General features: G+C 33.6%; 1 protein-coding gene across 1 annotated transcript; it reads right to left on the bottom strand.

Moving 5' to 3' along the window:
• Window positions 1-10,957: 10,957 nt before the first annotated feature.
• LOC130441849 (uncharacterized) lies at window positions 10,958-21,363 on the bottom strand. Its single transcript, XM_056775660.1, has 5 exons — window positions 21,185-21,363; window positions 19,716-19,939; window positions 18,484-18,630; window positions 17,419-17,506; window positions 10,958-17,360 (listed from the first exon to the last, which is right to left on the bottom strand). The coding sequence occupies exons 1-5, from the start codon at window positions 21,216-21,218 to the stop codon at window positions 17,008-17,010; spliced, it is 846 nt and encodes a 281-aa protein (XP_056631638.1). The 5' UTR covers window positions 21,219-21,363; the 3' UTR covers window positions 10,958-17,007.
• Between the last annotated feature and the right edge of the window lie 329 nt (window positions 21,364-21,692).

Below are 21,692 nucleotides of genomic sequence, written 5' to 3'. Positions count from 1 at the left end.
TGTCAAAGTAACTGTCAGATTTGGAAGAAATGAATTAAAATGGATTAAAACAAAAGTTTAGTTTTCCTCTATTGTCAAATTGGACGTAAATTTTTTTCAACATACTTTACTCAACTACCCTTTTCAATCACCTGCGTTCCGTCCTTGCCAAAAACATCCCTAATTGAAATGATTGCCATTCCCGATGGAATTAATTACAGAGGACACAGACAGATGTAACTGGATCTTCTGTAATGCCTTAATGGCAATAAATCATATAACATTAACAGATTCAATGGGAAATTACGGTCCATACCGCTCAATTAGTTTGTGTAACGCCCGCGGAGGGGGCGTCAAGGGTTTGTCGTTTTTTTAAATATGCGGAAGGGGTTTCCATTTGAAATTGACACCTCGATTTATAATAGTGGCAGTTGCTTCGTTCGAGGAGATTTAATTATAAGATTAGTCTTGTTTAATAAACGAGGTTAATTCATTTAAAAATTGGAAGGAAATCGGAAAAATCCAGATCCTAAATAGATGCACCGTTTGGGAGCTTTTGCAAACGATGTTATACTAATAGCAAACAACGAAAGAGATTTACAAGAAAACGTTGAGGTGTGGTAGCAGTAATAGGCAATATAAATAAGAACAAAACCACATAATGTCGTTTAGGAAAGAAGATTTCAAGATAAATATATAAATCGATACAAATAACTAGGAACAATAAATGGACGAAAACGAGACACAAAATGCAGATGTAAATAACAGACTTAAATGAAAATGTGAATCTTGGGTATTGATTGAAAAACAGAAGTAAAATTCAGGCGAATAAAATACAAACATATAAGAAAGAAAACTAAACATACAACCTACATATGATTGGGTTATTTATAAGGGATAAAGAAGGAATGACCTGTTAAATGGAACAGGCCAAGAAAATCGTGGGATAAGTTTATAACCTAAATATTAAATAAATTAATACCCTACACCAATAAATGGTAGATGTCCAAAGGTAATATTTTTAACATGAATAAACTTGGTCCATTCTTTTTTACAATTTACTATAAATCCTGCTATTTTTGCTCTCTTTTGATTTAATGTTTTATTAGGTTTACGTCTCTTTCCTTTCTTATTTGATTATGCTTTCTATATAGCTTTAATCCATCCGTCATTTGTCATTCTATACCATTACTGTTTTGTTATTACTTCGTCTTTATTGTTTATTTCATATTTAATTTTGTTTGTCCCTACTCAACATCCACTTCCACTTGTCGTTTTCCACATCATTCATTCATTCACTTTATTTTGCTTTCTGTTTATTTCTTCTTCTAAGTAACACATATTTATTCATTTATTCATGTTTATTTTACAGTCACATGAAACTTTTTTAATGCATCTATTTTTGGATTTTTATGTTCGAAGATTGATTCAGAGAAATTTATTTTATTTAATGAAGAAAAGAATGTTGAGGTTCAATCCAAATTCATCTTATTTCACGATACTTTCTGGATACTTTTCTTTTCTAAGAAAATAAAAATAGGAGAAATTTTTGGAGTCTTTGGTCTCTTATTTTTTACAAAATATGTTAAAAAAGACATTGGATTTTACGCAATTGTGATGAAATTGAAAGGAATGTAAAAAACTGCAACATTGTAGCAGAAAAAAGAAGGTAAGCTTTAGTTTAAACGCATATCCATCATGTTAAAACGCAAAACTAGGTGACCCATATCCAATTTTTCATATAACAGCGATTTTTTTATATCATACATTTGTTTATTTATTGTTCAATATCAATTTTTTACATACTTAATGCGAAATTCAATATCAAAATTCCCTGTTTAGCAAAATTGACTATAATTTATACTTGACCTTGTAATAATTAAACTAAAAACTATATTATATAGTTAGTTTCTTCAATTTTATGAACTGTTTAGTAAATAATAAATTTTTTATAAAATACATATATAAATATTAATCTGTAATAGTTTTCCCTTAGATTATGTCACCCCAAAATGAATAAATAACGAAGTACAACTGTTGTAAACCCACTACCCTTTATCGTTTCTCTTACCATTTAAACCATCATCTCTGTTCTTCATTAATAGAGGACGTTCCTTTTTAAAAGCAGCTTCCACCACAGAAAACAGAGCCGCCGTCTTTAAAAACTGTATACTTTCTAGCTGATAAACTGAAACTGAATGAAACTGAATTTCTAGTCCAACATATAACCCGAAGCCCTGCCTGAGATAGCTTTCACCCAGCTCTACCCACACAGTTCCCATTTCCAAACTCTGCTAAGGTCTGGCTCGCCGGGCTCGATAGAAAGCTTCTGTCAAAGTTGATTATTGCTGATGTCAACCACTAACCTTTCTTGCTGATATTCCACAAAGCTCCATACTAGGATCCGAACACACGGAGCCTAGGACTATCTCAAAATTTTCACTTGATGCTTTGGGAAGAAAGTTTCTAAAGACTAGAATATGCTTCCATGGTAGCGCTTGACAAGGCATCGAAGACCAAGAGAGCAATTTGTTGCTTGGAAGAGCGGAGTGCTTGTGGAGGTGATTCCTGCATGATAAGGGCGATCGTGTTCACGAAAGAATAGGTTTGACTGCTGATGGATATATCGAAAACTACGCTGGAGACTAATTCACCTTTATACATGACAATGCAAGGCCGTAAACCACCAGAATCCTGCAAAGATTACATTGCAGAAATGGTTTTTCGGGGATAGTACATTTAAGATATGATCTAAAAAGAAGAATTGGATTTCTTAGCCCAAAATCAATCCCAGAGCTTATTGATACATCAAACTAAGAAATTAAGTGTCAAGTAAATTGTCAATAACTCTTTTTATGTTAATATTTAAAAGGTTAATTTGTTAAATGCATTAATTTCACTATGTTAAACATAGGAAGTTATAATCTTTATGTCATATACGTTATGCATACTTTCTTATTGCAACAAATGATTTTTATTTGTTTTTTCCTTCACTTTTTTTTCTAACTTTGAATTTTCTTCGAAAATCTAGCGATATCGTTAGCTCCTTGTCTAGAATTTAAATTCTTAATAGAAAAATTTTGTTTTCATTAAATGTATATCAATTTAGGACGTCCTGTATGCTCGATCGACAGTAAAAGGCAAACAAATTTGATGAATGGTGCAACAAAGTGAGATTTGCGACGCTATTACGTCGCTTTTTCCTCTACTAGTTGGTCCTTACAATGCTCAACTCATATTACAGGATTATAAAACGGGGGTTGTCGCTCGCTCTATTCGGTGAGATGCTAGTCCCTGGGCGAGCATCTGTATTTTTTACAGGATCGTATTTAAACCAAAAAATTATGTGATCCATAAAATGAGCGTTTTGAAAGATTCTACAAGTCCTACATGTGTCATGAATATAAGATTCATAATGATACCAGCAATAAAATTTGTAAAAAGGGAGGAAAATAATTTGAGAGAATTGATATAGAATAATTAATATTGGAGACGATGCGATTGGAAGAGATTTTCACATAACACTTTCTTTGTCCAGTGATTTTTCTGTCCTTTCGAAATTAAAACAGCAAAATATTCTGTAGTTTCCTTCTGGCACTTTGTAGGATTAATCCAGTTATTATAGAAAGTTTATCGCAGAATACGAGATACCCAGCTGTAAGTCTGTAAATACTTGTATATTGACACCCTAAAAGTTGTCTCAAAACCTACATATGGTAAGGTGTACAAAACTATTAAATTTCAAGATCAAAGGCCACAAAAATCTGTTTTTTGCGCTTTTTTTGTAAATATCTCATTGCCTATGGGTTTTTTCTTATTTGTATTTCTCATCAATATTGTAGAATACAAAATTCTCTACAAATTTTGTTTAAAAAAATTTTTCATACGGTGAACCGTTTTCGAGATAGAGGTCAGAGAGAGCGCGCGGTCACAGCATCACTTCAGGTCAACCGGTGCACCGCGGTGCCTCCGGTCGAAAACGCGCCATATATAATTGATGAAGTATCGATAAATCAATGATTATAACTATTTGTCAATTTTTATTAACTATTATATTATATTTTATGATTTTTTTCCTAACCTATCCACTTTTTACTTCTTACATGATGAAAAAAAAAACAAATAAATTTTTTTATTACAAAATATCATTCAATACATTTATTTTTATTAAAAGTAAAAAAAAATGGAATAAAGGGTACAAAAACTACAATTTATCATTTTAATCATCTTCTTCCTCTTCATCGTCGCCTTCCGGCTGCTGGTAAATTTCAAACTGGTCTTCATTATCGACTTTAACGACATTTGTCTCAAGTTCTTCCATGATTTCGGGGTCAAAGGTTTTATCTTCGTTAATGTTACTCTGATATGGTAGAGCATTAAGACAAGCTTGCCCATTTCAATGGCCACAAGCTAAAGAGCATTACAAGCCCGCTTTCCTGCATCCGCATCGCGAACTACAGCCACTCTTGCAGTTACTGAAAATTTTATTTAGCAAATCTTCTGGAGCAGATGGTAAAATTGTCATGATAGACACCAGATAATCTTTCGCATTGCATAACCCTATACCTGGGGTTCCAAATCATGCCCTAACCAAGTTTGAACTTGATAATACACACGTTTGAAATGTTGATGAGCAGCTGCACTTGTTGGTGGAATATTTCAAAGCTGCACAGGTTTGTTAAGTTTTGTAGACTTGACGTAATACATATAACAAAGATGATCGAGACTTTTCACATATTTCGGAGCATTATAGACTGCCAATAAGTTTTGAGTTCCACTGTCTAATAATTTCTGGTCCGAACAATTTTCTTCCTCAAATGCTGCAGTAAGTTCATCCATTTCCTTTTCCAACATTTGGCCGAAGACAAGTTTACTGGATAGTATGTTTGGCCATTTGTTAGAGTCAAACAAAAATAACAATCACTTACAGGATCCTTTGGTTGGATCCAAATCATTGGTTTAACAGTGTAAACTGTTGAATTTGAAGATTTTTACAAGTGATATGAGAGATTTGAAAGTGGAAATGAGTAAATTGAATACAACCGTCGAACATCAGTGGACAATTAGACAGTTTTGTCCATATTTCGTAGTTGTAAAGTCGTGGCAAATGGTTTTAAATATCCTTTATTTGATTTCCAGTAGACGTCTTATCTGAACTTCTTGAATAATATTCAATGGTTTATAGAAATATCCAATTTAGTTGTTTCTAATAATTCGAAGCCTTTCTTTGTTTATTTCTTAAGCAGATCCGTAAATATCTTCCCATGTAGGAGCCCCCATACTTGAACGATAGGGCTTAGCTTGGGCCAACGCTGGACATCCCGGCCTTGGCAAACCAATAATGGCCCAAACTTGGCTAACTTAGCCCCGGCCATTCTAAAGTCACCCAAGCCAGGCTGAACTCTGGCTAACCCAACCTCGGCCATCCTATAGTCACCCAAACGTGGCTGAACTCTGGCTAACCCGACCTCGGTCATCCTATAGTCACCCAAACGTGGCTGAACTCTGGGTAACTCGACCTCGGACATCCTTTAGTCACCCAAGCCAGACTGAACTCTGGGTAACTCGACTTCGGCCATTCCATATTAAACCAAGCTTGGCAGAACTTTGAATAACTATATAAAGTTTTGTTCTAATATATTAACCATAATAGATATCTTGACATTAAAAGTAATATGTAATATTATATGGTTAAGGCCTGATCCAGGTTTGCAAACCAACGGAGGGACATTGTTATCATCCCAGATTCCCAGCAAGTCTGGGCCAATAACGGCTTCCAAGTTAGGGCCAGAGTTGTACATACTTGGTCCAAGTTTGGACGTATACTGAGCCCATCGTAAAATCCTATACGGGTTCTTCATTTGCGTCTGTGAGAGTTCAAAAAGTGAGGGCAGGTTTAATAAAGAAAATCAAAATAATGATTTTGTCGTTCCATTTAGTTAAAATAAATGAGGAATAACTTGATTAGGTCTCGTATTCTAAGTATCTTGGTGTCATCGTTGACCAAGATGTAATAACAGACGACGAAAGCAGCTAAAGGTTTAGCGCTACTTAAGATATGTACCACGCAATGATAAGAGTATTTATGTACAATAGATAAATCAAAAAACTAAATTTGGGAACAGGTTAATATGAAGAAATCCTCGTAGCCAAAGTCTTATCAACCTCGTATTAGAAATTAAATTAATTACGGTCCTGTTTTTATGGATTGCGCATAAATAAGGACGACAACTCGACGACAGATAGACACGAACGGATCAAAGGGAATTGTACAAATCTGGGCGATGGGCGTGGCGGAGAGGATTGTTGAGGGCTTTTAAAGAGCTTTGTTCACGTCACTTGACAGCTACTGGTGTTATCTTGTAAAGACGATGATGTATCATTGAATAGATCGACCAAAAAATTGCAAAATATGTGGTAAATTTGAACCGGTGGGGAAATTACGAGTAAATAACTGGTTACGAAAGCAATTTCTAATATTGGACTTTACCATAAGTCAAACTAATATATATTGATTATTTAAGTGCCTTTATGCGATCAATAGATCACTGGATATTTCTCATTAATCTAATATTTTAACTTGTTGCGATTAGCTCCAATTCTATGTCTTATTATTATGTAAATTTCAAAATGGAACATATCAATCATAAAAAATTTGTGTCAGTGCTTTCGATTCTCTTCTTTGTGAATGTCCAAACCTCTTAAGCCTTTGAATCTTTATCAATATTACTTCTTACGTATCCTAAGGTCGGTTTTGACCGCTTCGGGTATATTCTTCAAGATCTTTATCTTCATTATTCGAAGATCCTCTTCGTCCTCACCTGACAGGCACATAGTTTCGGCTCTATATGTAATGTCTGGTTTAATTCTTGTTTTGAATATACTCAACTTCGTGAACGTGCCCAGCTCTTTCCTCATCAGAAACTTTACACACCTCTAATATACTCTATTCACCTACAAGTCCATTCCACCAGCTTTTTCCATTAATTGCACTATTCTAGGCTTCCCTTATCACTTGCCAGAAGTACCAGGTCGTAACGTCTTCCCCGCCTCTATCCCAAATGTAACTTCCTCTATTGTGATGTTGAACAAAGTCGTTGTACACCTCTTTCTCTTGGAAGTGTCTTTGTTAGTCCATCTTTCGTCAAAATTTTGGCCTTAGAGTTGTTCATCGACATTTGTACCAATTTAATATAAGCTTTGAGGAGATCCCCTTTTTTCTCATCACCTGCTTCATGCGTTTCCTGCTATTGAAAGTCTATAAACATCACATGCAGGTTCATTCGGTGTTCATAGAACTTTTCTACTGTTTATGACATCAAATGCGGGAAATCTATTGTCAATTTCCCGGCTCTGAAACTCTGCTGATAGTCTCGATTTCTTACAAGAAAGCTCAGAATTTTCTAGGTTGTGTTTAGAAGCGACTCGAATTTCGGGAGGCCTAAAAGATTTAGTTTCGAAAAGTAAATACCAAAATAACGATAGTGAAATCAATAAATATGCATCAGAAACAAGATCTGACACGAGTAGGGCACTACAGATGATGAAAACAGACTGTAGCCTACTAATATGGTCAGTTATGGTAGAAAGAAGTGTTTAGGAAGAGTTATTGATTTATAACTGTCGCAGAGTTTAAGGTCATCTAGTCCTGGTGCTTATTTATGTCTTAGCCGCCTAATTACAACAAGATATTTTTCATATGATGATGCTTCTTCGCTAGAATCTTCATTATCTCCCTCTTGGTTCATTAGTTTCTGTCAAGTATATTCATTAAGACTAGATTCAACGATAGAATATGATTTACGTTTCGTCAATCTCCGTAATAGTTTAAAAGTCTGGCAACGCTGTTTTTAATATAACCTCTTACTAAAAAAAGCTTCAATTAACACCTATGGATGTTAGTTTAATACGACTAAAGCGTTGCTTTTTTATATTTTAATATTATCAATAAAAAAAATGATTCTTTATCGGATTTTTTCCTTTCCAAATCTTTCAAAAAAAAACCAAAAGATTTCATGTGATAAAAACGAACTTATGTATCCCTTACTTATAACTGAATATAATAGAGTGAGATATTAATGAAGGACACCGCAGTACCTATTTTCTACCTGCACGGAATCTTTCAAATCAGTCAAGAGGTGTTGACATCTGTACTGTAGTCCTTTTCATATATTCAGACATAAAGGATAAGGGTCATTAGATAATGGAAGTTTTCTAGGAATGTGATTATCCGATGTAGATTTTTTTTTTTGATTACTTGGACAGATTGACATAAACAGGGCGTGAAATTTGTGGAACGCTACTAAAAGAATACGTACAAATCAGTGGCGTAGCATACTTTTTTGGGCACAAATTAGCACGATCTAAAAAAGTGACTAGGCTCCAGTTAATATACGAGATGCAATAGAATAGACGGACTGTGTATGGTCCGAACGTATTTGTCAGTGTCAAAAATACTTTTCTCACGACCACTTATGAAAATGGTAGATTGCACACTCATTTTTACCTAAAAAATTATCTTATTTCACATGCTTCTTTTTCTTATGTGGTCTCGAACGATAGAGGGAATACGCGAATACAATATGACTCTGGCTGGGTGCCGAAAGGTAAAAGGCCAATTTTAAGAAGACTGAAGAAATAGACAATATGACTTTTTGAGGTTGTATTATTGTTTACAATAAAAATTGGAAATTTGTTGTGATTTATCTTCAAATAATTACATATTAGTGACTGCAAGATAATTTAAACTTTAAAATTAAGTGTTATTATTATTACTGGGTAATGTATAAAGTAGTTGAATAGATACCAGAAAGTTTTTAGCAGCCAAGAATACAAGACTTTTTGTACAAACGTGAAATATATTTCCACGAAAGTTATAATGTTTAACAATTGTTAGAAATTGTAAAATTTATAATTTTACAAAGGAAGGAAATTAATATTTATTTAAAACATTATTTTTAGAACAGCCCTGTAGATTGTTTTCGAGTTGAAGTGTGCCGGGATCGTTTCTCGAATTGCCGGATGAACGCATCGCATTCCAAGATTGTGAAAAAAAAAACTAACGATAAGAAACACCGTATTTTTTTGCTTGTAAAACATACGATTTAAAATTGCAACACTATTCAGCACTTTGTTAGTTTTTCGCAAACTCGGATATCTCGTCTGGCATGGAGACTTAAAACTTCAGCATATTCCCACGGTCCATAAAATTATTATTTACCTGTGAACGACTTACATTTTGAAAAAAATTGCTAATTAAGGTATTGTGTACGTCAAAACAGGAAATTTTCTATCGGTGTTAGGGGGAAGTGGGGTAAAACTCTAAAAATGTACTTCCATAACATAATAGAAAGACTTACATACGATTGCTGACCCATTTAAGAATCAAAATAATTATCATTACGTCTCATTTTAACCTATTATGTATAGGATCTGAATCTCTTAAAGCGTGCCCGAAAAAATAGATTAAATACTTCGAAATAGTTGTCCTCAATCCAAATTCAACAAAATTTGATGGCGGTAGATAATATTTTGGATACGAATATAATACTGTATTAATTTTATCCTTTAGACCATGTAATATGTATCTGTTTGCCTTGAAAATTACTTAGTAATCTTGCAAAACCAAACCTAATCAATGTTTTCTTCATCAGATAGCTCTTGTCAAAATTGAGCTCCTTTTCCATCTAACTGACGTTTTGGAGCTATTCATGCACTATTTGAAAGCTTTTTTATTCATTTCTATTATGGTGATTTGATCCCATTTACCGCTTAGTTTTGAGGCAAATTTCATGGTAAGTCAACAAATGTTTTGTCTAAAATATCAATTATTAGCCAAGATATACTGAATAAATCGTTTAGTATAGTTCATTTAACTGGAACGTACAATAATGTAAGAATATGAACTGATTTCCACCAGGAAAATTGAATATTTTGATAAATTTACGTATATACTCAACTTTTACACCACTCGCCCCCATGAAATAATGTCGCGAATTATTTACAACAAAAAAATTTCCATTTTGTTTATGATATTATGGAGAAAAATGAATTACGCCATCCAATAAATATTTACGTAACAAATATTGTAGGCGCCAGTGAAGAAAAAACATTTCCGATGTACAATTTTTATTTTCACCAAATTTTAAATAACTTCACAAAAAATTATTTGCTTCTGAATATATCTTTTATTTTTCTCAAAAAGCTTTTATCTCGAGCAAACAAATTCCGCAAAAACTTGATCTACAAACATTGTTCTGAACTAACGGCATAATAGATTCAGAAAAATCACTATTTCATATAACAAAAGATGTTTATCCGCTGTACTGAAATGTTTCAACACAGTAGGAGACCTCACTTAGAGCTCATATAAACAATATTATAATAAAAATGTACGTATACACTTTTAAGTTTTCTTTGTGTAATTTTAAATGAATTTTTAGCCAATAATTTTATATCTCGATAACGGGGAATGTTCTGTTGTTCCTCATATTAGTACATTTGTGGTTATTATTCTACATTCCTCAGTGATACCAACATTCGTCAATAAATATTAATACTATAGTTGGCCGGATAAATACATAAGTAGAGACCAAACATAAAAGCTAACTATAGAACTGGGAACAAGAAATTACTTTAACACAGACCGATCATCTATCAAATGATTGCGTATATTAACACAAAACGAGATTTTTTGTCACAGTCTCTAAATTATATTTCATATTTATAATTATTCTATGTTTATTTATTTATTCGTATCATAGAAGTTTCTGTGGTTGAATAATAGATTTTACTGAACAATTATTAGCTTACATTTGTAGTGAATAAATTTCGATGTTGGTACCACTGCTATGAACTATGTTTAGTGTCAAAAATGTCAAACTTTATAATAGCACTCAAATTCCAAATAATATAATTTTTTGTTTTCGTTTAGTTTTAACATGTTTTCAATAGGTACTAATTAAAAATGAAACTCTTATTATTTTGTTTAACTTTATTCTCATATATATGTGTATAATAATATCCATAAAATTCAAATTACCTAAAATTAATAAACACCAATCTACTGTTTAATTTTAAATATCGTATTATATGGAAGACAGACTATGGCGTTTCAAAATTGTATATGAAAATTTGTGGGACATGCTTGGATAATGCCAAAAATCCAGATCCAGTAGTTGGTCAAGATGTATTAATATGTATTATAATGTCTGGAGCATTAATAAAAGTTTATTATTTGTCAAGATTTTCGACCTTCGTAAGTATGACCCTCTAATCAAAGTATTTGAATAAAACAATTGAATGATATGCTCTACTTTGAATTGACGATAATAATTTTACAAATTTTCATCAACAACTTTCGGTTCCCACATACTTTATGTATATTTACAACTATATATTCATATAAATAAGTTGCAATACTTTATTATACTTTAAACAATTAGAAAACTTTAAAAAACAATATTTTATATTTAAAAATATTTTACTACACTATATTTGTGAAAGGATCCTAGAATTATTTAATGGAGCATTGCCTGATGATAGAAATTTGATCAAATGTGGATAGTTTTTCAAATTAGTGTTAAAAACTAGAATCTCTGGTCTAATGTACACAAAACTAGCTTATTTTCTAGGCTAGTAAGCTAGTAAAAAACTAGCACCTAAGTTAGGGGAGTTTAATAGCATCCTTGTGCACTGTCCACTTTCCTTATTTCTTAAAACCCATGGTATTGTTTATACACGTTTTTCTAATGACTAGTTAGTAGTTCTAGGTATATGTATACAGAACTAGCTTTTTTTCAACAAGTAAACTAGTGTTTCAAGTTAGGGTAGTTTAATATTGTCCTCTACCATTGGTTTAACTATCCTGGTTTATAATACTACCTTCAAATAGTAGGTGAAACACATAAAGCACAGTCTTGTCCATATACTTTTATGAAAGCCTTCTTTGGTTAGGTTAATTTATCTAGTGCAAACCGGTATAGTTACAATTGAATTATTTTTTGGTCATGAATGCACTCCAGGTTCAAAACCTCGTCACCAGTATCTTGTAAACTGCACCAACTACTTCGAGCTAGAGCAATCATCTAGGACAGTAATACAGTTTACTAGGTTACTTTCCTAGCCTTGTTTGTCTTATCTCATTCAAAGATTGATCTTCGATTGATGTCTTCAATGTAACTATGTGTTTTGCAGTAATTTATAGACAAGGGAGAAAGGGATTGTGAAGTGACTAGTGACTGTTAATTAAATGAAGGTCAGGATAAACACAGCTGTAAGATTGGGGAATTCAATTTTACGTCTTTTGTTTTAGTGTCATGATGTACTCAGGTTCCTCCCAATATATAATCAATCACCTAAGTTATTATAGTTGAAAAATGTGCCTTTAAATGTAAAATTTTATATAAGTTAGTTATATAAGTTACTTTGAGGTGTCTGAAATAGATATGTCAAGAATTTTTTGGAATAATTTTTTTTTATGAATTTCAGGAATGGGGTAAAATTTAGGAAAGAAAACTTTTGATCAAAGTTGTAGTTTGAAATGTTTTGTATTACTAATATTTACAAAGTTAAAGTGCAAAAACTGCAATTTTAACAAAGAAAATACTTAAAATTTTATGAATTCCAATTTCAACTATGTCCGTATTTTTTCTTGAGCAAAATCACAATTTTTGATCAAATTAGGATTTTTTAAATCTGTAATTTTCATCCCTTAAGCTTCAGCTACCCTAACTTTGTAAATATCAATAATGCAAAAAAAATCGCGTGACCATTTTTAGGTGAAATTTCATTATTTTCCCAAAATTGAAAAAAAAACACTTTTTCTTATTTTTTTCATCCTTTTCATGGTAACTTATATTAAAAATTCAGAGTATCATCAAGGTTCCATTTTCTCAAACTATTAACAGCAAAATATTTCAAGTTAAAATTAATCATGTACAACATTTGAAATATAATATAAAAACACTATATCTACTTTGAACAAGTTTATGTACTTGCTCATTTATAAATATGTATCATAACGAACATTATGGTAAAAATATTTTCTTTCAAGCAAATAACCTGTAAAATTTTTGTTCGAAAACGAAAATTAGGTTAAACAAGTGACTCAAAATCACTCCTTTTGATATTTTGCTTTAAAATTGATAAATTCGAATGACATATGTAGAAAGAAAAATAATAGTTATGATATTTCTTATGGTAAATTAGGTGTAGAAAGAAGAATAGTAATGATGTTTGATAGGTTAAACGAGATGTAGAAAAAGAAGAAAAGTTTGTTAGGTTAAACCAGATGTAAAAAAGAGAAGAATAGGTCATTTCAAAACTTTGACGTTTATGATACCGATATGGCCGGTGGGAGGCAAACACAATCTTTGATTAGTATTATTTGGATTGTGTTTCTCGTGTTTTTTTATCGTTTTTAGTTGTATTTTCTATAAAATATTGCGAAAAATGTGTCAAATAATTTTAAGGGACACCCTACAAGGCATACTTGAGATTTAAAGTAATTATTTTCATAACCTACTCCATCCAAAAACTGGAATCAAGTAACAGAACAATACGAAACTGACAGAACATTGTTAGGTTAAACGATATGTAGAAAGAAGAAGAATAGTAATGATCTTTGTGGGGTTAAACAATATGTAGAAAAAAGAAGAATAATAATATTTGTTAGGTTAAAAGAGGTGTAAAAAGAAGAAGAATGGTAATGATCTTTGTAAGGTTGAGCGAGTTGATACCAAAAATTTTACAGGTTCTAGATTAACAATATGTGTATAAGAAACGCTGAAACACTTTTTTTTCCAAAATTTTTACAATTTTTTCAATAATTATATACATTTAGAAGTGCCTTTTCACTATTCTAGACGAGTGTAATTGGAGAATCAAATTTTTTTTATTAATGAAAATTTTCGAAAAATATTCATATTTTTTGCTACGATCTAATACTGTATTCGATATTGGCGCCGATATTTTCAGATTTGTTGAAATTTACGCTCTATTGACTAAGATATATGACAAATTGTTACTTTTAGAACCATAAATTTAAATTACGAACAATATATTTTCATTTTATTTCTCATAACATTTTTTTTAATATGTAATTAGGATATTTTTAGAGAAAAATATATTAAAACAGCCCTAAATATAAAACAACTATAAATATTAAAACAACGTGTGTTTTATTAATTTGTAAATGAAGTCCAAAAACAAATTATTATTTGGGTCTAATTCAGTGGCGGCGCTAACCACCGCGGGGCCCCGTGCGAGGGGCTCTCCCCCGGAAAATTTCAAAAATTTAAACGCTAAATGCTACGTTCACCATTTTCTCTAAAGGTCCTTTTACACGGTCATATAACGTCTCAGTCGAACCGTCCGTTTTGCCGTTTCAGTTGAACTCAATGCTGTTGTCCGTTTTGATATTTCTCCTACAGAAGCGCAAAACGCAGTCTCCCTTATATTTGCATTATGATATTTTGAGTCCTTTTTGTCCCACAAATATACACATGCTTTATTAATGTCAATAAACTCCATAATCGAGAACACACAAATCAAAACTGAGGTATGAGCATGGGCCTAACGCGTTTTTTACACACAAGAATTCTTAGAACTGTAATGATACAAATAGGTGTGTTCATTCCGTTAGATCAGCGTCTGAGTTTGAGTTCCCTTTAAATTTTTATCTTTTTAAACCTAGAAAAAAATCTCCCATTGTACTGGAGAAAAAACATCACAGAATGTTCAGAGACGGAATTACAAATGAAAAAGCCGTCCATAAATAACGACCAAACCAAAGTTAAGCTCAATACTAAGCTGTAGAAGTAAGTGGAGTCAAAACACCATACAAGAAATTAACAGAAATGCCATTAAGTGGTATACGGATGGATCTAAAACAGCAGACAGAATAGGAGTGAACCAAACATCTGAAAGCAACACACTAAGCAAAAATTTATACAAATGAAAAATGTGTCCAGTTTAATCTGGAGAGGGAATTTTGCAAACAGACGATCATCATCATCTCCGATAGCCAAGCAGTCATTAGAATTTTAAGCTCCAAACTCGTTTGGGACTGTATAGAAAAATTAAACGAGCTAGGCAAGAAAAATACTCTACAATGGATTCCGGGACACTCCGGAGTGAAGGGAGAGACAAAGCATTGTAAAAGAAGGTTGATAGGATCAAAACCAATTATTGGGACAACCTACAAGGTATGAGACAGACAAAGACTCTCCTGGGAACAAACTACGAATACTAACAGGAGTCCTATCTGGGCACTGTCGTCTCAACAAACACCTAAATACGTTAAACTTAGCAGATAATGCGGCGCGCATATTTTATTGCTCTGAGGACGAAACCTCTAACCACATTCTCTCGAAGTGTGAAACTCAAGAGCACTTCACGTGAGAGAGTATGAAATAGGAGACGAAGCTAGAGCATCCCACATTCTGGACTTTTTAAAAGGATTGGGATTGATGGATCGGCTGTAAATACTGTATTCCCAGTATCGCATCTAGAAAGGGGGACTCAATGATCCATTGGGTCTCAATACATACATCTACATACACTTACGAAAAATTGATTGAACCGGTTCGACTGATACTGAACTGAGAACTGATATGACCGTGTATGTATTTCTAAAGAAAAAAAATAAACGTGGGTATAAATATCATAAAATGAAAATGCTGGGTTATGTTTAATGACAAAACAAAATGATACACACAATACACGATGAAAGTTTCGCGTATATTTAGTCGAGTTTATGGAAACAGTGTTGTCACAAGCTTGTTTTATTTATTAGCGGAGTTGGGAACAAAAATGAGTCAGCTCTGTGCTGCGTTTGGTCACAATGGAACAAAAACAGCGTCGTAAGGGTCTTTCCATCTCAGAAAGCCGAGTTTTTGTGCAGTTTCATAACCATGAATGAAACGTGGGTCCATCATTTCATACCCGAAACAAAAGAACAAGCAAAACAAAGGGGAGAACCAGCTCCAAAGAAGACAAAGAACGTTCCATCTGCAGACAAGGTCATGTAGTCGGTTGTTTTGGATGTGCGTGGGATAATTTTGATTGACTATCATGGACAATGAAAAACTATCAACGGCGAGTATTATGCGAACTTACTGCAACGTTTGAGCGAAGAAATCAAGTAAAAACGACAGCGTTAGGCCAAGAATAAAGTGTTTCATCAAGACAATGTACCAGCTCGCACTTTCGTTATTGCAATGGCCAAAATTGATAAATTAAAGTTTGAATTGCCATCTCTTGCACCCTATTCGACAAATTTAGCACCCTAAGATTATTTTCTGTTACCAGACTTGACAAAATGGTTCGGTGGTCAAAGATTTTCCAACAATGAAGAGGTGTTAATGGAGCCTGACCATTCTTATTATAAAAAGGGTATCGAACTTACTGAACATCGCTGGGAAAAGTGTATGGATCTAAAAGATTATTTTTCTATTTATTCGTTGGGACAGGTACTTCAGGGGGCCATCTTCGTATGTACGAATATTTTAAAAGACATTAAAATCAAGAGAACAAAAAAATTGCTGTACGTCATAAAAAATTCAAGGTTTGTTTATTAAACATACCTAGAATAAAATTTCTGTGTCTTAGATAATTAATAGACTTCTTAGATCTTTTTTATGTGTTTTTTTTTTGATAAATCGTATTGATTTTGATAGAAAATTGGTTTGGTTTTGTTTGATAAAGACCGACATAGGTCAAAACGTTTATATCAAACCAAGTTTCTATGAAAAAAGTGCTGAAATCAAGACGCTTTATCAATTTCTATTACGTCCATTACACTGACGCGTTCTAACCACTTGTGACAACGCTGTAAACTCATTTATCTTCGAACGGCGAACCGAATAGATGTTTCGCCATTTTCTTTTCACTAGGCGGGATAGGAGAAGTGGTAGTCCATTAACCAATATTTGAATTTATTGCTACCATAAAACAAACCACTTTCATCAATTTCAATCCGACAAACATACCAGACACAAATTCGATTTGTCAAATTAAAAACCAAACTTATTCCATAGTGTTATACTGGACGTTTTTCACTTTGAAATACCTATAAGCGGCGTAACCTGCGATGGTAACTAACACCGCAACTGCTAACGTAGACCCGACAGCTATCGGAGCCGTTTCGTCTCTAAACGACCTCTGCAGCTTACATTCGAAAGACGTATCGAAAGATTCGCTGCGATACATGAACGCTTGAACTTGTAGAAGCCTTAAATAGAGCGTTCCGTGCATCCCCGGCGGCGGATTGTCTTCTTCGTCGGTTTCTAAAGGTACCTCTACCTCGCTACAGGAATAGGACTTACCCACCGGTGTCGGGATCACCATTTGACGATGGTACAATTTGATAGACGATTTTCCTGCGGGTTTATATATTTTGTTTAAATACAGTTTATATTATCATATATATTATCTTACTTTGTATTGGTATACCATGAAATTGAGGTAGATCTGGACTAACGGTGAGTTCTATACTGCTTATGTACCATCGTTCACCACCAGGTGTCTAAGTAAATATTAATACAATAAACAATAAAGAAATAAACCATTCTCTCAAATTTGTATGTTGAATGAATCTGTATAAATGCGGGCGGATGTTAACCAGGACATTTCACCACCACCCGTCATACCGACGGCTCCTCGAATGGTCGAATGACCAAATAGCGGAAAAAATTCGAAATCTGGTGTTGGAACATCTGCGTAATGGTAAATCGTCGCGTTCGCATCGTTTTAACCTGATCTACCATCACTTATTTTGATCGAGCTATGTTGCCAGCTCGTGTACAATTCCGTAGGCTATTTTAAATATACGATAAGTATCAACGAAATTGAATATTTCAAAATATTATACACCAAACTTCTGGGATCATCCTCGTTGATATACAAGACATTTTCTTCGAGTTTCCGATCCTGAAAGTCTTGTAATTCTTATTCCTACTTTCTTGTGCCTCTTCTTCTGCATTATTTCAACATCATAAAACTAAATTTTATACATCTTTGATAGCATGTAGTACCAGGACGAGTCTACATGATATTGACCGAAAAACATTTGTTGGAATATGTACTGATGGGTATCTCATAACTTAAGTAGCAACCCTCGTATCTATACGAATCAATTGTCTATTAAAAGTAGTGATACGCTTTGGATTACGAATATTTCATCGTTTTATTACTCTCTCGTTCATAAAAATACACTCCAGTCGCGTTATTTGATCGTCGTATTGTCTATTTGTTTCGCTGCCTCCGGTAAACTCTTTCTAACCTACTTCGGTAAGAAAATATAAATTACGAAGTTCATAAAAGTATAAAACTCAATATACCCTCGTATATACGCATTAGCGACATCTATTAAGCGATACTTTAAATCTAAAACAATAAATTGTAATATATATTATATCTACGAGATGGCATTACACGTTTATAGTTATATTACGAGGGTGTATCGATAATAAGGTTTGTATATTTATTAAACTGGTTAATTACTTTTGCGAAATTGATGATTAAACTGTATCCAGTCCAGGAGATCCTCATCCAAGCTGTATCTTCTTCTTTGCATTCACCTTCGATGAGGGCTTTTTCTGGTATAAAAGAGTCAGCTTGTTCATCTAAATCATGAAGTTTGAAGCGAACCTTGCAAAAATAGCAATTTTATGAAAATATCGCTAACAATATACAGTAGACCTACATAATTATAAAGAGTAACTCATAGAGTGAATTTAAAGGTCTATCACATTAGATTTTCAGGCAGAATCGAGGGATTGGAGCCTACTAAGAAAAAAGTTTAAGAATACTTTATCACAACCCATTTACTTGACTTGAACGACGGAGCTTTACTTGGGCCAAAGCTGGGAAACCAATAATGGCCCAAGCCTGGTTGCAAAGAACGCAAATATGATCAACCGGCTGTCAAAACCAGAACATTCTTTGGACCAACTTTTTCTAGCTGCGTCGAGATGGAATGACAGTTCCTGAAGCACTTATAGTATGGATAGTTGCGACGTTTTCACCTCTTTCCTACGATATGACTGTACCTTTACATTTTTATCTCTTAAGTGCCGTTTCCTGGACCGTCGTTAGATCGGTTTCATCGATACTGTAAATTTGTAAAGAATCGATCCAATTCCGTTTTATTGATTCCTTATATCCCATTGATGCTTGTCGTTTCCGGCTTTCTAATACCAGTTAGAATATCTATGTCCACAGACTTCTTGGTTTCATTAAATTGCGACACCATATTTTTCAGTCGAGATAGCATACCTTACAAAATCGATTTTATGTGGATGATCAGCCAGAATAGCCTCTTGTTTCTCAGTGAACACAAAGGGCACTAGCTTTGGAAGACATTTCTCACTAGTATAGTTGAATTTATCTAATCTGAATATCTTTCTTAAGATGCTGTATCATGATCATTTTTAATGATACAATTCCATCAGATTGTTTCGAAAAATATGATTTGAATTTGAAATATGCCGCCAAAACCAAACAGGAACGATGTACGTTTAGTACTGCTCATGAACCAAGAGATGGTGCTGAAACGGGAACTCGAGTTGGTTATCTAAAAAATGTGGTTGATTTGGGAGTCGCACCGCTCCTATTACCCTCTGTTGCCCATTACCGAAAAGTTGTTTTTAGTAGGTGTTTAGTATTAGTTTTTGAACGTTCAAAGATCAACGTTGAAACTATGAGGCACTCTTTACATTTGTGGTATAACTTACCTCGACCACAGCATCTGTTTTAAGAAGAATACACGTAGCTCCTGATTTATCATTGAACATTCTGTAATAAGCTACGCCGGAATCATCTTTGGAAGCGGTACTCGACACTGGTGTTGCTAACGGACTGGTTTCTTCAGTTGTAGAAACACTGACTTTTGTATGACGAGGTTTTGTCGTAGCTTGTTTCAAGGTTAAGGCCGAAGCTAAAGACCAAGTTGTTGCACCTATTTGTCAAATAATAAATCTTCAGACACACATCTAATGCAGATTTTAAATCCTCTTATTTATTTTTGAGAGGTGGACATTATGAATTGAAAGAAAAAATTCTTGATTTATTCGAATTCGAAAATGTAACGAAATATGTGGTATGAATCAGGTGCGATTTTACGGAACTGGGGAACGTTCCCCCCAGGAAATTCGACAGTTAAATTCGGACCACTCTCAGATACTTTTTACTGTGAGTGATGATATAATACAAAAGGAGAATGCACCCAAACTAGTAAACAACAATTGGCGAAGTGTTGAAATCAGTTTTGAGCAAGCGATTGATCTCTCAGTTTTACTGTAAACGAAAGAACATAACCCACCAATAAGAAGATGGAAATTGGGTACAAGATCATAAGCAAAAATCAAATATATTCGTGGGAAAAACCTTCCAGATCAACGAAGATGAAGAAACATAAGATTCGCACTGGAGGATTCGATGGTTAGACCAACTTCTCCAAAAGAAGTTTCTACGGAATTTAGAACATAAAACCTAAAAAAACCTCTGGATTTGACCTCACCATAGGGGAAAGTACCTTAGCTATGGAAAGTAGCAGACGTTATAATGATGTCTAAGCCGGTCGTGCGTCCGTCAGTGATGAATGTCGGTCAAAATTAGTTGTCATCATGCAACATGATTAAAAAAGATCGGTTTGGGACTTACAAACAGATAGAATCGTCCCTTAGGGTATCGCAGACTGCAATACAATCGATTTTGCACGAACATTTAGATGTCTCAGAAAGATATGTTCCAGATGAATTCACACAACTGAATATTTGAAGGAAATAAACATCGAATTAATGTCTGATTGTCCGTATTCGCCCGATTTATCGCCTAATGACTTTTTCTTGTTATTCACGGTCAAACAAAAGATGCGCGGACAGTCTATTCCATCTGGTCAGTTTCAGAGTGAGAAAAATGTTTCCAGAATTGGTTTAGCAACAATGTATAGACCTTAAGGGCGAATATTTCGAAACATTGTGTTTCCAAATTCGTTCGTTTTTGTATCACGTTTTGAAAAATCTCAAGAGACAAGTTCTAAGATAAAACGTATTCGAGCTAATCATAGTTACATTGTCAAATATGACATCAACATGACATATTCAAAAAGCTTAATTGTTTAATATATAAGTAATCCCGTAGAAAAGTTAACCGTATTTTTTTATCAAAAAAAAAACTACACTACGTATAATTATTTACTTACACAAGATTAAATAAAAGTGAAGTATTATTTCCATGATGTTAGGCAACACCACTCTCGGACTACATGAAAGTTTAGACTGTTGCGAAGTCTTCCGGCCTTCTTGAGAATGACACAACTGACGTTCTGCGCAAGTGTAGTAGTATACGTCAATAAAATTGCGCAAACGCTCAAATTTAAACGTGGCGTAGGAGCCGTTCATTGAAATGTGGGATTAAAGTTAAATAGAGTTGACAGTAGGGCGGATTGTTTGGCAAAAAGTTTAAAAAAATACATTATCTAAAGGACTTAGTTGATTATACGTTATAGAAAACTATAAAATTAAAAAATTATGAGCAGTTCTCTCTCTTATCAAAATCTTTCTAAATACATCGACGTGTTTTAATTTTTTTTCGTTCCGCGAAACTTACACTTTTAGTTCAGACCCCAAAAATCTGGAAAAAATTTTCATACGCGTACCTCATGGGGTTTTTACGTTTTACTTTTCTGGAAAGAAATATAGTTGTGACAA

Source organism: Diorhabda sublineata, chromosome 3 (genome assembly GCF_026230105.1).
Source record: "Diorhabda sublineata isolate icDioSubl1.1 chromosome 3, icDioSubl1.1, whole genome shotgun sequence".
Classification (NCBI taxonomy): Eukaryota; Metazoa; Arthropoda; class Insecta; order Coleoptera; family Chrysomelidae; genus Diorhabda; species Diorhabda sublineata.
The sequence above is the reverse complement of the archived record's forward strand: the minus strand, read 5'-3'. Positions and strand labels throughout refer to the sequence as shown.